The 13,098-nt window shown below is 45.5% G+C and overlaps 2 protein-coding genes and 1 pseudogene across 6 annotated transcripts in view; 1 reads left to right on the plus strand and 2 right to left on the minus strand.

The window, feature by feature from the left end:
- The window catches only part of LOC117192018 (protein argonaute-2-like), a 28,767-nt gene extending 21,908 nt beyond the window's left edge, over positions 1-6,859 (minus strand). For 2 of the 4 annotated variants that reach the window (XM_033396737.1, XM_033396736.1), the window contains exons 1-3: positions 6,710-6,859; positions 5,846-6,126; positions 2,393-2,554 (exon numbers count right to left, since the gene is read on the minus strand). In XM_033396737.1, coding sequence (XP_033252628.1) covers positions 2,393-2,513 — 121 coding nt within the window. In that variant the 5' untranslated portion in view covers positions 2,514-2,554; positions 5,846-6,126; positions 6,710-6,859. Of the gene's footprint in view, positions 1-767; positions 1,062-2,392; positions 2,555-5,845; positions 6,127-6,709 lie in introns of those variants that run through there. The other 2 variants (XM_033396739.1, XM_033396738.1) reach the window with 1 other exon arrangement.
- LOC117192020 lies at positions 1,914-2,979 on the plus strand (annotated as a pseudogene).
- Positions 6,860-7,791: 932 nt separating the features above from the next.
- Positions 7,792-9,495, minus strand: LOC117192019 (proteasomal ubiquitin receptor ADRM1 homolog). Of its 2 annotated transcripts, XM_033396741.1 has the most exons (4): positions 9,392-9,494; positions 8,731-9,275; positions 8,476-8,669; positions 7,792-8,370 (listed from the first exon to the last, which is right to left on the minus strand). In XM_033396741.1, the coding sequence occupies exons 2-4, from the start codon at positions 9,252-9,254 to the stop codon at positions 7,934-7,936; spliced, it is 1,155 nt and encodes a 384-aa protein (XP_033252632.1). In that variant the 5' UTR covers positions 9,255-9,275; positions 9,392-9,494; the 3' UTR covers positions 7,792-7,933. The 2 variants fall into 2 exon arrangements, with proteins under 2 accessions (XP_033252632.1, XP_033252631.1); XM_033396740.1 differs by having other exon boundaries at positions 7,792-8,669; positions 9,392-9,495.
- Positions 9,496-13,098: the final 3,603 nt, after the last annotated feature.

Here is a 13,098-nt window from a genome sequence, read left to right on the forward strand (position 1 = left end):
CTCATATTCACTAACTAATTTAGCAAGCTGAGACGGTCAAAGGTCCCACTGTGCCGCTCCAAAGACATCGGCGATCCGCGACCACCGCTTCGACGGTGCTGAGGCTCGAGAGTCCAGAATTATTTCGTTGCTGGTGAAGGCATTGCCGAACAGACGAAACCGATGGGCAACGGGGTCGCGGTAGAGACGAAGTACAGGCGAAAAGGGAATTGAAACCCCGCGCGCTCCCTCGTGCCTTTTGGGTCCTAATGTTAGGAACCGCCATAGAACAGCTTTTTGGTCGCTCATGCAACATCTTGGTATTGTATAGTCTTTGATACGGCTCTTGCCCTCTCGATTATGCTGATAAGACAAATATGAATGCGCAGCGCAGCTATGCGGTCTGAGTTATCAGAATACATTCAATAAAGATATTCCAAAAACTGAAGTCAAAAGGCACAGACGTGCCAGCGTTCTAATTAAAGTAGTGACATATTACAATCCGGCCGAGCATCTGTCGAGCAGACCAGAGCCACCCCCCAATAGGAAACCAAACCAACTATTGCGTCGCGATGGTCGTTGACCCAATTTTTGCGCAATTTCAGCTCTCCACGCACGTGTCGTCTTGTGTAGATCTTTTGGAGTGGTCGTAGAACATCAAAAACTTGATTAGTGGGTGCTGTATGGTATGTATTGTATGTACTGTCAGGGAGAGCGATGGCAGAACCATTTTTAGTCTGGGTATCGAGTCTTTGATTATTTTGCTTTGGCGATCGCCCTGAACTTACGTTGACCGACTGGATACATTTTCTTGCACTAAGTTAAGTTTTATTTAAGAAAAATAGTTAATTAATGTATAAAAAGGTTGTTGTTGGCTCGTGTTTGGATGTCTTGTGTTTTGGTGTACATATATGTAATTGATTGTTGTTGATGTTGCTTGTTGCTTTTGGTTTCTACTAATTATTCATAGTTTTTTGTTTTGTTTTTAGATTTCAGCCTTTTGCTTATCACACTTTAAATTAGTTTAAAGTTTTATTCGTTTGGTTGATTCTCCATGTTGTTGTTATTGCGGGTGGGCGTGGCGTAGGCGTAGTTATATATAATATATATATATATAATTATTTATATACATATATACGTATATATATATTGGAATGAGAACAGACTGGTTTTGAAGATCTGTTGGCTCTTTGCTTGCATTAACATTAACATTATTTATATTATTATTGTGGTTGTGTTTGTTTGTTTTGTAAGTTTAGTATTGGAAAAGAACACAAATGTAGGCACAGCTTTCGTTTAATTTATATGTACACTCCTATGTACACACATATGCATGTATATATACACTTATATACATATGTGTATCCTAATGCTTTTGTAATACAACTAAGAAGAATTCTTTTTTATTCTCGCATATCTCGCTCGGGAGTGTTAGTGTGTGGGCTCTGGTCTATGCTCTGCCCTGGTGCTCCGCTCCGCTCTGGCTCTGCTCTAAACAGCAATAAAACGCTGTTGTATGCGTTTAATATGGCAGCAAAAATGTGGGCACGTATAATTCTGATCTGATATTTTCGAGACGTGGTTTTTGTGCACCAAACACGTTCGCGCTGCCCGAAATTATGCACAAACTGTGGCCAGACTATCGAATTTTGATTTTCCACAACTTTTGTTAGCTTTTCACGTCGCGCATTATGCAAAAAAAAAAATTTTCTTCAGGTTTTCCCACAGCAGGCACCACACAAAAATCGTACTCGCGACGTGTGAGCGTGACGCATGCTGTACACTCTTAACCACACTTAAATGAGGGCAAAGCACTCCGGCTAGACAGAAGGGGTGCGAGCAGGACGTCGATACGAGTCGTCATTGCGTTTGCAGTGTATGCAGTTCAGGGTTGCTCTCCAGCATTCCAGTGCTGTAAGATGCTGCCATGAATTCGATAGCTAAATATTCGTTATCGCTATCAGCTGTTTTTCAGCGTGTATATTACGTCGCTCGTAATTATTGTTAATTCTGTTTTGCACTTCAACCAATTCCTTAAAATGTCGGTGCCATTTAGTGGCACTCTTCGACGTTCGGGCGGCATTGTTTCGGACATCGGAAAGCAGCTGAAAAGCATCAACCTAAAAGGCGTCAAACGCATCACAGTCCAATTTGATCCGTTTGCGGAAAATGTCAAGTCTACCCGGTGAGTGGGAGGGAAATCTGGGGAAAAGCGCTTTTCATTTATCGATTATGAAACATGCGCAGTTCGTGGTGTGGTCTCATTTCGGTCAGTAAATGGAAAAATTTTCTCGAATCAAAAGTGCATGAGGAAACAAAAGTAAACCAAAAAGTTCAGTGAACTACACGAAAACCGATTACTTTACTACCAAGAGTGAGGGTGAGGGTGAGGGTGAGGCGAATGAAAACTTACCGTAGACCTTTCCAATGATGCCCACGGTGGTGTTGATCTGGAGATCGGGAAATGTCAACGGCAGCGTGTGCGTCAGGAGCTGAGCTGGCCCACCAGGAGCCAGCTCGCGCTCCGTTGACATTTTAGTCGGTGTCGGCGTCAGTTTGAGGCGTTGATGGACAGCTGAAACAGGAATTGCAGAAAATCGATATACTAATTGCCTAACATCCACTTCTTCCATATTGCAGCGAATTCTTCTTCCTGCTCTCCACACCCAAGGTGATCCAGACAAATGGTCAAGTCGGATATTGTGTGTGACCGTCAGGCGGCTTCGATAAAGTTTGCCCTCATTGATTCGGCGCAAGGTAATCATATCGCACTATTTTTTCCTAGTTATCTGTAATGTCCCCCGTTTTTCGGCAGAACAAGCTAAAGTAAAGGAGATCCGCTTCAACAGTGGCAACCTGAACACCCTCGAGTTACTGGAGCTTTGCAACAAACACGTCTCCAGCTTGGCTCCACCCTAGGAGGTGACCAACAAGGTACTGACCAAGGCAGAGAAACAGAAGCTGGGCGGCGGCAGCAAGAAGGCGCTGAAGAAGAAGTAAAACTCTTTAAGATCTACCAGGATATACCCGCATTTTCCGACATCTTCACCGAGGAGAGCTTCTACACGTTCGCCTTTTGCTTCGTCTGTGCCACCATACTGGTGGCTTTTATTCTCTCGCGGTTTATCACCATCAAGCCAGTCGACTTCTGAACTGTTAGTCCCGAAATTGAAATTCTGCACACGTACATTAAAAAAAACTTAAGCCTTAACATGTACAACTCCACTGTGTTGTATTTTCGGGAATAACTAAACGAAAGGGCAGCTCCAACGACCGCTGTGGCGGGTCGGTGGTTTCATAAACCAGTTCTGGCAAACCGGAAAATCATCTGCTCCTGCTGCTGATGTCAGCAGATGAGAGTTGGAGTCCAGCCAGTCGCCTGCCTGGCATCCGGAGCTTATAATTGAAATGGGCGGAGGAGTGGAGTCGATAATAATTGGGGCCTCGAGAGGAAGTCAAGCAGACAGTTTTTTGGGCACAAAATGCAACAGGGCCACAAAGGAGAGCACTGGGTACAGACAAAAGCTCTTATCCACAAAAACTCAAGACAGCTGTTAAGATGGAGTTCCATTTCGTTTTCGAAGTCTCCCTTTGTGGTTTCTTCACTCCCACGCAAGAAAAATAGGAAACCAACGAACTGAGAATACTGTCGAGGCTTTTGGGGTAAAGTTTTAAAATGGCGGGCTCTGTATCTATGTGTGTGTGTGTGTGTATCTGTTTGGGCAACAACTATGTACAGCCAAAAATGCAGCAAGACAATCTGTTGGAGTGTGGCAGCTGCAAACCTGGTGAAAGTTTCTTTGAAGCTGAGCTGACAACTGGTAACCGGAGCACATGAAAAACACAGCACAGCCTTTAATCAAAGACTATACAATACCAAGATGTTGCATGAGCGACCAAAAAGCTGTTCTATGGCGGGTCCTAACATTAGCACCCAAAAGGCACGAGGGAGCGCGCGGGGTTTCTATTCCCTTTTCGCCTGTACTTCGTCTCTACCGCGACCCCGCTGCCCATCGGTTTCGTCTGTTCGGCAATGCCTTCACCAGCAACGAAATAATTCTGGACTCTCGAGCCTCAGCACCGTCGAAGCGGTGGTCGCGGATCGCCGATGTCTTTGGAGCGGCACAGTGGGACCTTTGACCGTCTCAGCTTGCTAAATTAGTTAGTGAATATGAGTTCAATAAATATTTGCACACTGAAAAAATGTTAAATTTTGAGTGCTTATATCTCCTAAACTAAAACTATCTTGAAAATGCAACAATCTTGGATGCAACAGATTTTCGTCCTTTGTGTGGGCGGAAGGGGGTGGGGCGAAACTTTGAGATACACGTTTTATAGTAAGATCTAACAGGAGTGCGGATACCAAATTTGGTTACTCTAGCCTTAATAGTCTCTGAGATTTTTGAATATCCCCAGATTTTCGTCCTTTGCGGGGGCGGAAGGGGGTGTGGCGAAATTTTGAAACAGTTTTGAGTATGGATACCAAATTTGGTTGCTCTAGCTTTTGTAGTCTCTGAGATCTAGGCGCTAATGTTTTACTCTAAGCAAAGCCGCCTATGCTACGTGTGTGTTAGAGAGAGACAGGGCGAGAAAAAAATGAAATTGTTTTCTTGATGCTGGCTATAATAATAATACGATCCAATTCAGATTCCGCAGTCTTAAAGATATGGTCATTCTCTACAATTCTACGTTTTTGGTTTTCTCATATCGTTAAAATTGTGGATGCCACAGATTTTCGTCCTTTGTGGGGGCGGAAGTGGGCGGGGCGAAGTTTTGAAATATTTTTGTAGCAGTGACATATCACAGAAGTCTGGATCCAAAACATCGTTGCTCTAGCTCTTATAGTCTTTGAGCACTAGGCGCTGAAGGGGACGGACAGACGGACAGACGGACGGACGGACAGACAGACAGGGCTCAATCGACTCGGCTATTGATGCTGATCAAGAATATATATACTTTATGGGGTCGGAAACGATTCCTTCTGGACGTTACACACATCCACTTTTACCACAAATCTAATATACCCCAATACTCATTTTGAGTATCGGGTATAAAAAGCATTTGTTCCTCATGCAACATCTTGGTATTGTATAGTCTTTGCTTTAATGTAAGGGTTATTAAGAGTGTAACACTGACTGCTAGTTGTAACTAACTGTCTGCCAAGTTCAATGTCAAGCTGAAAGCTTCTTGCCATTAACTGTTTTGTCGGCCATATTGGAAATCAAACTCCCATCGCGACCCGACCTGGCCCGTCCCTATGGGAGTATGGCAATTGACTTTTGTCTTTCGATGTACTGACGTAATTTGGTAGCGTAGAGTAAGGAGAGTGAAAGTAGCTGTTGGCGGGGAGGGGGCAAAACAACCCTTCTAAATTGGATGAGACACATACCAATGCAGGTGCCATTTGGACGCGGACTGTCCTTCAATACAATACATTTTATTAGTGGGCAGCACACACATACTTTCCCTGAGAATATACATACATAAGTAAGTACATAGTCTACGGCGACCTTTCTGCCCAAAACATAAACAGAAACGGAAGCTTGAGCGCCCTGTTCTCCGGGACATGAGCATGTCTGTCCCATGACCGACACATACTAGTAGCACTAGTGGTCCTGCTCGCACGACAGTGTGCTCTTGAAATCTCCCATAGCATATGCTCAGGCGCCATTTATGTTTATTTTTATGCCCCTGCATCCATTTTTTTGTGCAAAACGAATCGTGGGCGACCAGAAGTTCCTGCAGCTGTTCTGGAACACTTGATTTCTCCTCAGTGCGCCCGATTCCAGGATACTTTCTAGTGTGGGGAGTGCTGAGTGGGTGGTTGTTGATGCCGGCACAGGCAAAGGGGCTAATGTTTACTCACCTTATCGCAAAATTGCAGCTGACTTGAAGGGACTTGCTCTTGCTCGCCCCCTATCAGCCAATCAGCGACAAATCGAAGCTAGTTTTCGTTGACGATTTTCTTGTTGGAGACAGCAGCTTATGACTTTTCTTGGAAGGGCACTCATTAAAAGCGTTTACTGGTTGTTTGCTGAATGAATGGCCGTCGGCCTGATTTTTTTCCACTCCGTCAAAGATTGACACGTCTTAACTCTGATTAATTCAGGCTCTTGGTGCTCCTGGGGACAGCAGTGGGGGACGATTCTTTGGTTAAAAACAAGAAAGATATGTAAGTGCAGGAAACACGGTTGCGTTGCCTGCCGCCGCAACGCAATTTCTTTCCTGGCTGGTGTTGTTGTTGGTGTTGCCAGATCGCTGAACACTTACATACACACACACGAAGGCAGAGTACAGCGATAAAATTGCGAATTTTTTAAGCTTTTTTTTTGTTTATTCGACAACACACTTTGGTTGTAGTGTATTTTTATTCAGTTACTTTTTTTGCAAGCTTTATTCGCGAATGAGAGTGTGGTTGCGAGCGTATGAGTCAAAGGTTGCGAGTGTGTGTGCTGCCTTGGCTCTCTCTCTCTCTCTCTGTATCTCTCTATCTATTGTTGTTTTTTGCATTTTGTTATTGCCGCAAGTACTTTGGAGGGAAAAGCTTTCCCAACAATCTAGTCAGAGTTGGAAAAAAAATACAGACGCATTCCACAAACACTAACACACACACACACATACACTTAATAACACCAGCACACTCCCATAAACACAGAGTTTCTGCAAAATGAAAGCATCAACAAATCGACGCAAAACGCAATGCGAGAAAATTGCAAAAATAGGCAATTACTTGGAACACAAGGAGAATATTCGATTGGAAATCGTCTGTTGGAGATTTGCGCTTTTTTTAGTGGATGAGATCGTTATGTTATGTGAGAATCAGCCAAAAGTACAACTAACGCGCGCGCGATTTGCAGCAGATACAACTTATGCATGCCCGTTTTGGAATTGAATAAATATTGTCGTCGAGAGAGAGCAGAAGCACGGCACACACGAACGCACTATGGGCCCAGCAACTACTTTTGTTGGCAAAAAAGTTAATTTTTAAAAGTTAAATAAGAAACCTGATGACTCAGCATTAGAAAGATGGAATGGCCATCAAAGCTGCGTACCAGATGGATTTCCATAGATGGAGCCACATTCGCAAAATCAGTGGTGCAACCCAGCTGTTGCTCTTATAAATTTTAAAAAACCAATAATATAATTTTTGTGATGAATTTGAATCAGTCCGGTTTGTACTAAGTGTTTTGGGATGTAGACGGGGCAAATACGACCTCGGATTTGCTTTAAAGTCGTATCTTTATGCCCAGAGAAGGCAAACTTTATTCGCAAGGCTCGGAAAGCCGACACTTATCTCACCCAACGAGGCGTTAGACCTGCTTCTCGATAAAAGATCTCAGCAAAGATTACTCAAAGATAATGGATCAATCAAAACGGAAAAATTTTAGCATAGAAAGACTGTTGGAGACAAAAGTAGAGGCTCCGCTTTAGCCCACAGTGCTAATATAATTTTTTTTATTTAAACAGTTTTTTGTTATAAATATGCTCAATACTTGTTATTCACTATGTATGTACATATCTTGTTTTGTTTTGCCAACAAAAGTGGTCGTTTGGACAATAGTGGAGCGTCGTCGCTGTTGCGTTTGCTGCTGTGCAAATGTATTTGTGTGCCGACTCTAAACTGCCTCAAAACAGTATGCCTATATGTGCTCGACTGGGGCCAGACAGGGACAACCATACAAGCCCAATACATACAAAAAATCCGTATCGTTTCGTTCAGGGGGGGGGGGGGGGGGGGAAACGACCTTGGGGCTTCAAAACATGAAAATGCTCGCATAAATCATATAAATATGAGACAAATCGAATATTAAAGTTCAGATGTGTGCCATATCTCTGGTAGTTAGCTTCTTGCCATGCCAATTTATTCAGAACGAAAATACTTTTAAAAATGTGCAAAAACCATTTGTTTTAAACGCGTTTGATTTGCTTGCGTGTTATTGCTTTGAAGTGAATGCTATTTTTGTTTCTCCTCCTGCTTCTCGACGGGCTCGGGATTGTCGTCCTTGGCGGCATCGGGCTCGGCTTTCTTCTCGGTCGCCTCCTTCTCTCCGCCCATGGTGGTGCCAGCGGGAAGACTCTTCTGCAGGGCATTCACAAAGTCCTCCAGGTTGCCGGAATAGGCTGCTGCTACGGCATCATTGGAGAGCTCAAACTGCTTCACCACCGGACCTAATTGGGCCGATTGCAGGGCATTGGAGAACTGGGCTAGGGCCTGCTGGAACTGTGGGGATGTAATGTGATTCTTAATCTGCTGCTTGCGATCTTCATCCGCATCCTCCGACTCGGGCAGGTGCACAATCAGTGACTTAACGCGCTCCGGATCGGCAATAAGCTGATTGATGGCTTCCGCGCCCGAAAGGGCCGTCGATAGGTCGATGTTCAAGGAACGCCCTGCGCCATGTTCGGGGGAGAGATTGGATAAATACGCTTGGAATGGATTGGCATAGGCTCCAGTCGTTTCTGATGCTGTCGTAGTTGATGTGGTTGAGTTCTTACCGGAGGCATCGGCATCAATGGACGAGCTGGCACTGCCATCGGTGTCGCTCTGCGAATTCAGATTGCTACGGCTGCTGCCCGACTTGGAGCCCTTGGGTGCGGTGGGAGTGCGGGGCACACTGATGTTCTCGGGCGTTTGCAGCGCCGAGGCGCCTCCCGACGACGAGGTGTTACGGGACGATGGTGTGCGCGAGCTATAAGGATAGAAGTGGTGTTCTTGTCGTATGGAAACAGAGAGAAGTAATAAAAACTCACTTCATTTGGCCCAGCAAAGAGCTTAGGCCTCCCATTTGGCCCACACCGCCGAAGAGCTGCATCAGCTGCTGTTGCGACATGTTGTTCAGCATGTACTGCAAATCGCCGTCATTGCTGCCTCCTCCCCCGCCACGCTGATGGGCCGAGGGCGGATTGTTGAGGAGCTCGTTGATGCGACGGCAGTTCTCCTCGTCCTTGTCGGTCTTCGGCTCCTGCATCCAGAAGAACATTCGACGAGTCGAAGACTTGAACTTGAGCACATAAACGCGTCCGGTTTTGCATTGCTCCACGCGCTTGTACTCGAAGTCATCGGGAAAGACAATCAAATCATCCTCGACCTTGCCGGAGGTGCGATCCTTCCAGCAAAAGTGCATCAGGCCATCGTCGGATTGGGTCATGTAGACCGAACCCTTGCGCGAGTCGGGGTGTACCATTTTGCCCACCATGTTCATGCGTCCAGCACGAAACTCAACCAAATTACTGCTGTTGCTGGAACTGCCAAGTCCACTCTGTCTGCCAAACATGATGCGGGAGCTTCTCGAGAGCTGCAATGTACACATATAGAATTAGGTCAAAATAATATTGAATGTTGCTTCATTGTCCACATGTTCCGTTAGCATCAGGCCAAAGTAAGACTTCGCTTGTTTTCCGACATACTTACGGGATATACATATATTGTGATAAATTAAATTTAAAGTCTCCTGTCAATGACGAGCAATAATTTGTTGGTGATGCAACTTACTATCGATGTCTTTATCGATAGTAGCAATAAATTTATAAATATACCGATGAAAAAATTAATTTAGCCCACTTAAGCCCCCTTTATTTAAACTGGATAAAGTCTCATGACGAGCAATGATTTGTTACTAACAAATTGTTACTGATCGCGACAGAATATCGGATGTGTCGTATTAATATGTTCCAGTCCTACCTGAACGATAGGTGGCCAGGGCTGAGGGCGACGCGCCATCTAGCGGAAGTCCAGGGAGGCTCGATGGTGTATGGGGACATCGGGGGGAGCTGGAGCCGTACTGGGGATATAAGTAATAGAATAGGATTAGTTATATGTATTAGTAAGGGAAAAAGGGATAAATAGGAGTGAAAATATTAGAAAAAGTGTATGGAAATCGTGGAGCGTGGACGGAAGAGTAACGTCGAAATTTGAAATTTTGTGCTTAAAACAGAAAGTTTGAAGTGAGTACAGAAAAAAGCGGGCGAGAAAATAGGTTATAATGCAGAAGATTTTACTCACAGCCAGCAAGGAATATAGACACCAGAACCGGGCCAGAAGGTTTCCTGGAGAGGAACACTGGAGTTGTTACACTTGGCTTGTTTCCCAGAGGGCAATGCCGGCTAGCTGTCGACCCCAGGGCTGGGTAGTTCCCCTTGCCCACCAAATGTAGACAAAAAAAAAGACATAATACTTCTCGGGACATCAAAACTAACAACAACCTAAAGACAAAGAAAATCATAAACAGACGGCTATCAAGTGGGTGAAGCTTGGGTGTTATCACTTCGCGCGCCCGCCCTACCTGTGACCAAACACAACGTTCATTTTGGCCACCCTCTGCTGGAACGGTAACGGCTGGCCTAATCCATGGCTTACGCCACGCGCCCTCCCTCTATTTTAAATTTTCTGCATCATGCTTCAGTATATATCCAAGCTTTAATAATCATAAATTGACAATTTCATCTTTCTCATAAATAAATAGATATACTCAAAATTATCACTAACCAAAAAGAAACACCAAAACTTTCGACACAAAGGCAAACACGGAAATAACTGCTGAAATTACGTTCAACCAACAGGGATACCCTCACCCATACGTAATGGAATATGTGTAGATGAGTGGATCCAGTTTTACGGGAGTTAATTTAACTCGGGCCCCTACGGAGACTTAACCTACCAAGAGCTCTTGTTAAGGGTCCCCGGGACATAAACAATAAACAATATTTTTCCACAAATCGCTCGACCAAATACGGTGGACTGATGGGACCCCCGCGTCACCCACTAAGGGCTAATCTTCTGGAACTGAACAGCTGATCGCAGATTTATGTTCGTGAAAGGTGTTGGTGTTTTTACATATTTTTTTCAATGGCCAAGATGTTACGTTAAACGGTTTAAGCTAATACTAAATACTAAATAAAGGACAACACACGGAACAAAATAACATTTAATGTGGAACGGTGTTTGGAGTGCGGATTATATATATAAATAATAAATTTATATAGGTCCGTGTATACGTGTGCGCGTGTGTGTGTGTGAATAGGGTTTCGGGGTTTTTACGTGGTGAATGAGACCAAACGTGTGGCACGCACTGGAGGGATGCAACGATCGTGCGGTGTAGATAGAATCGCCCTGGCAGCTAAATCGTCCTCTTTCACCCTCCCCCTTCACACGTCCCGCGATACTTGGCTCACACACGCGCAACTGGAACGAACTCACTCAGGTTCACGTTGGACAGTCTTCTTCTCTGCAGTCGACTTTCTCGAACTCCAGTGTTCCTCTCCAGGAAACCTTCTGGCCCGGTTCTGGTGGTTATATTCCTTGCCGGCTGTGAGTAAAATTTTCTGCATTACAACCTATTTTCTCGCCCGCTTTTTTCTGTACTCACTTCAAACTTTCTGTTTTAAGCACAAAATTTCAAATTTCGACGTTACTCTTCCGTCCACGCTCCACGATTTCCATAATCCAATCCACGTTTTCTAATTTCACTCCTATTTATCCCCTTTTCCCTTACTAATACATATAACTAATCCTATTCTATTCCTTATATCCCCAGTACGGCTCCAGCTCCCCCCGATGTCCCCATACACCATCGAGCCTCCCTGGACTTCCGCTAGATGGCGCGTCGCCCTCAGCCCTGGCCACCTATCGTTCAGGTGGGACTGGAACACCACCACGAGTATGTCGTCAGTCCCAGGAGGGACAACATACGCGTGGTCATGCCCACCGGATTCCGGAACACTATCGAGCACACGCCGGCGTGCCCTGCATTCTTCTGCCGCGCCCAACGTAGGCCACACCCACACCTCACTACATTCTCAGGTCTTTGGCGTGGTACACTCCTATGGGACGGCCGTTAAGGTCTTCCAGAGCATACGCGTTCTCTCCTAATGGCTTCACTACCCGGCATCGGATGAATTTGCGCGCGAACTTGGCATTAAAGCCTTTGCCGAAGTCACTAAGGACAACATTTCGGCGGAATACCTCTTGTCCCGGCCTCGCGTAGAACACCCGAGCTTGCTGGTTGTACCTTACCCTAATACGCTCGTATGCCTGATGTAAACTAGTGCGAATCCTCTCTTGGATGAGTTGTCGCTTGTCCTGACCCTCCAGCAGCGAAATGTCATGCTCGCCGATTGACCGCAGTCGCTTTGCCAGCTTGTAGCATGACCCATGCAAATACATTTGCTGCCCGAAGACTGCAAAGAACGGTGTTACGCCTGTCGCCTCGTGAACCGAGTTCCTAATAGCCAGTTCTATCTCCGGCAGATGCACATCCCAGTCCCGGTGATCGTCTTCCAGATACGCCCGAATCGCGCTGAGTGCGATTCACGCGTTCGGCTGCGTTACTCTGCGGAGAATACACTGGCGTCCTTATATGAGTGACTCCGAATGCATCGGTCATCTCCTTAAAAGTTTTCGAGACGAACTGAGCCCCATTGTCCGAGTGAATCATCTCCGGCACTCAAAACTTGTAAAACACCTCGTGAACGAGGAATCTTACAACTTCCTTTGCTGTGGCCTTGGTCATGGTCTTTAGGAATGTGAACTTAGAGAACTGCTCAACTACAATAAATATCCACGCCTGACCGTTCTTTGACCGCAGATATTTGCCCAAAAAATCAATATAAAGTTTTTGGAACGGGCGCTCAGTGACCACTTCTTGTCCCATCCCGACCTGCATCCGATAATTCGGCGCTTTCGACTCCTTGCAGACGGTGCACCGTCGGATATAATCCCGCACCTCTATCGCCATGTTCGGCCAGTAAAACTGCCTACGCAATAAGTGAAAGGTTTTCGCGATTCCTCCGTGCGCTGTCTTCTCTTCCGAATGTGCTTTGTCTATCAACGCGGCCGTCAGCGAACTCGGAACCCACAATTTCCAGACGGCGCCCTCCAGTTGATCATACAATCGTTCAAAGCGCATGCGCTTCAATATCATGCCGTCAACAATCTGGAGATCAGGTAAGCGGTCTTGGTTCTCTGTTATTTCCTTAACTCCTGATATTCTCCAGATTCAAACTCCACCGTTTCAAAACCCAAGACACTACTCGGATCCACTTCCACCTCTTCAATACTGCGCGACAATGTATCTGCCACTACATCCTTTCCGGTGTTCTATGCCGAAATCGAAGGCCTGC

Source organism: Drosophila miranda, assembly GCF_003369915.1.
Source record: "Drosophila miranda strain MSH22 chromosome Y unlocalized genomic scaffold, D.miranda_PacBio2.1 Contig_Y1_pilon, whole genome shotgun sequence".
NCBI classification, from domain to species: Eukaryota; Metazoa; Arthropoda; class Insecta; order Diptera; family Drosophilidae; genus Drosophila; species Drosophila miranda.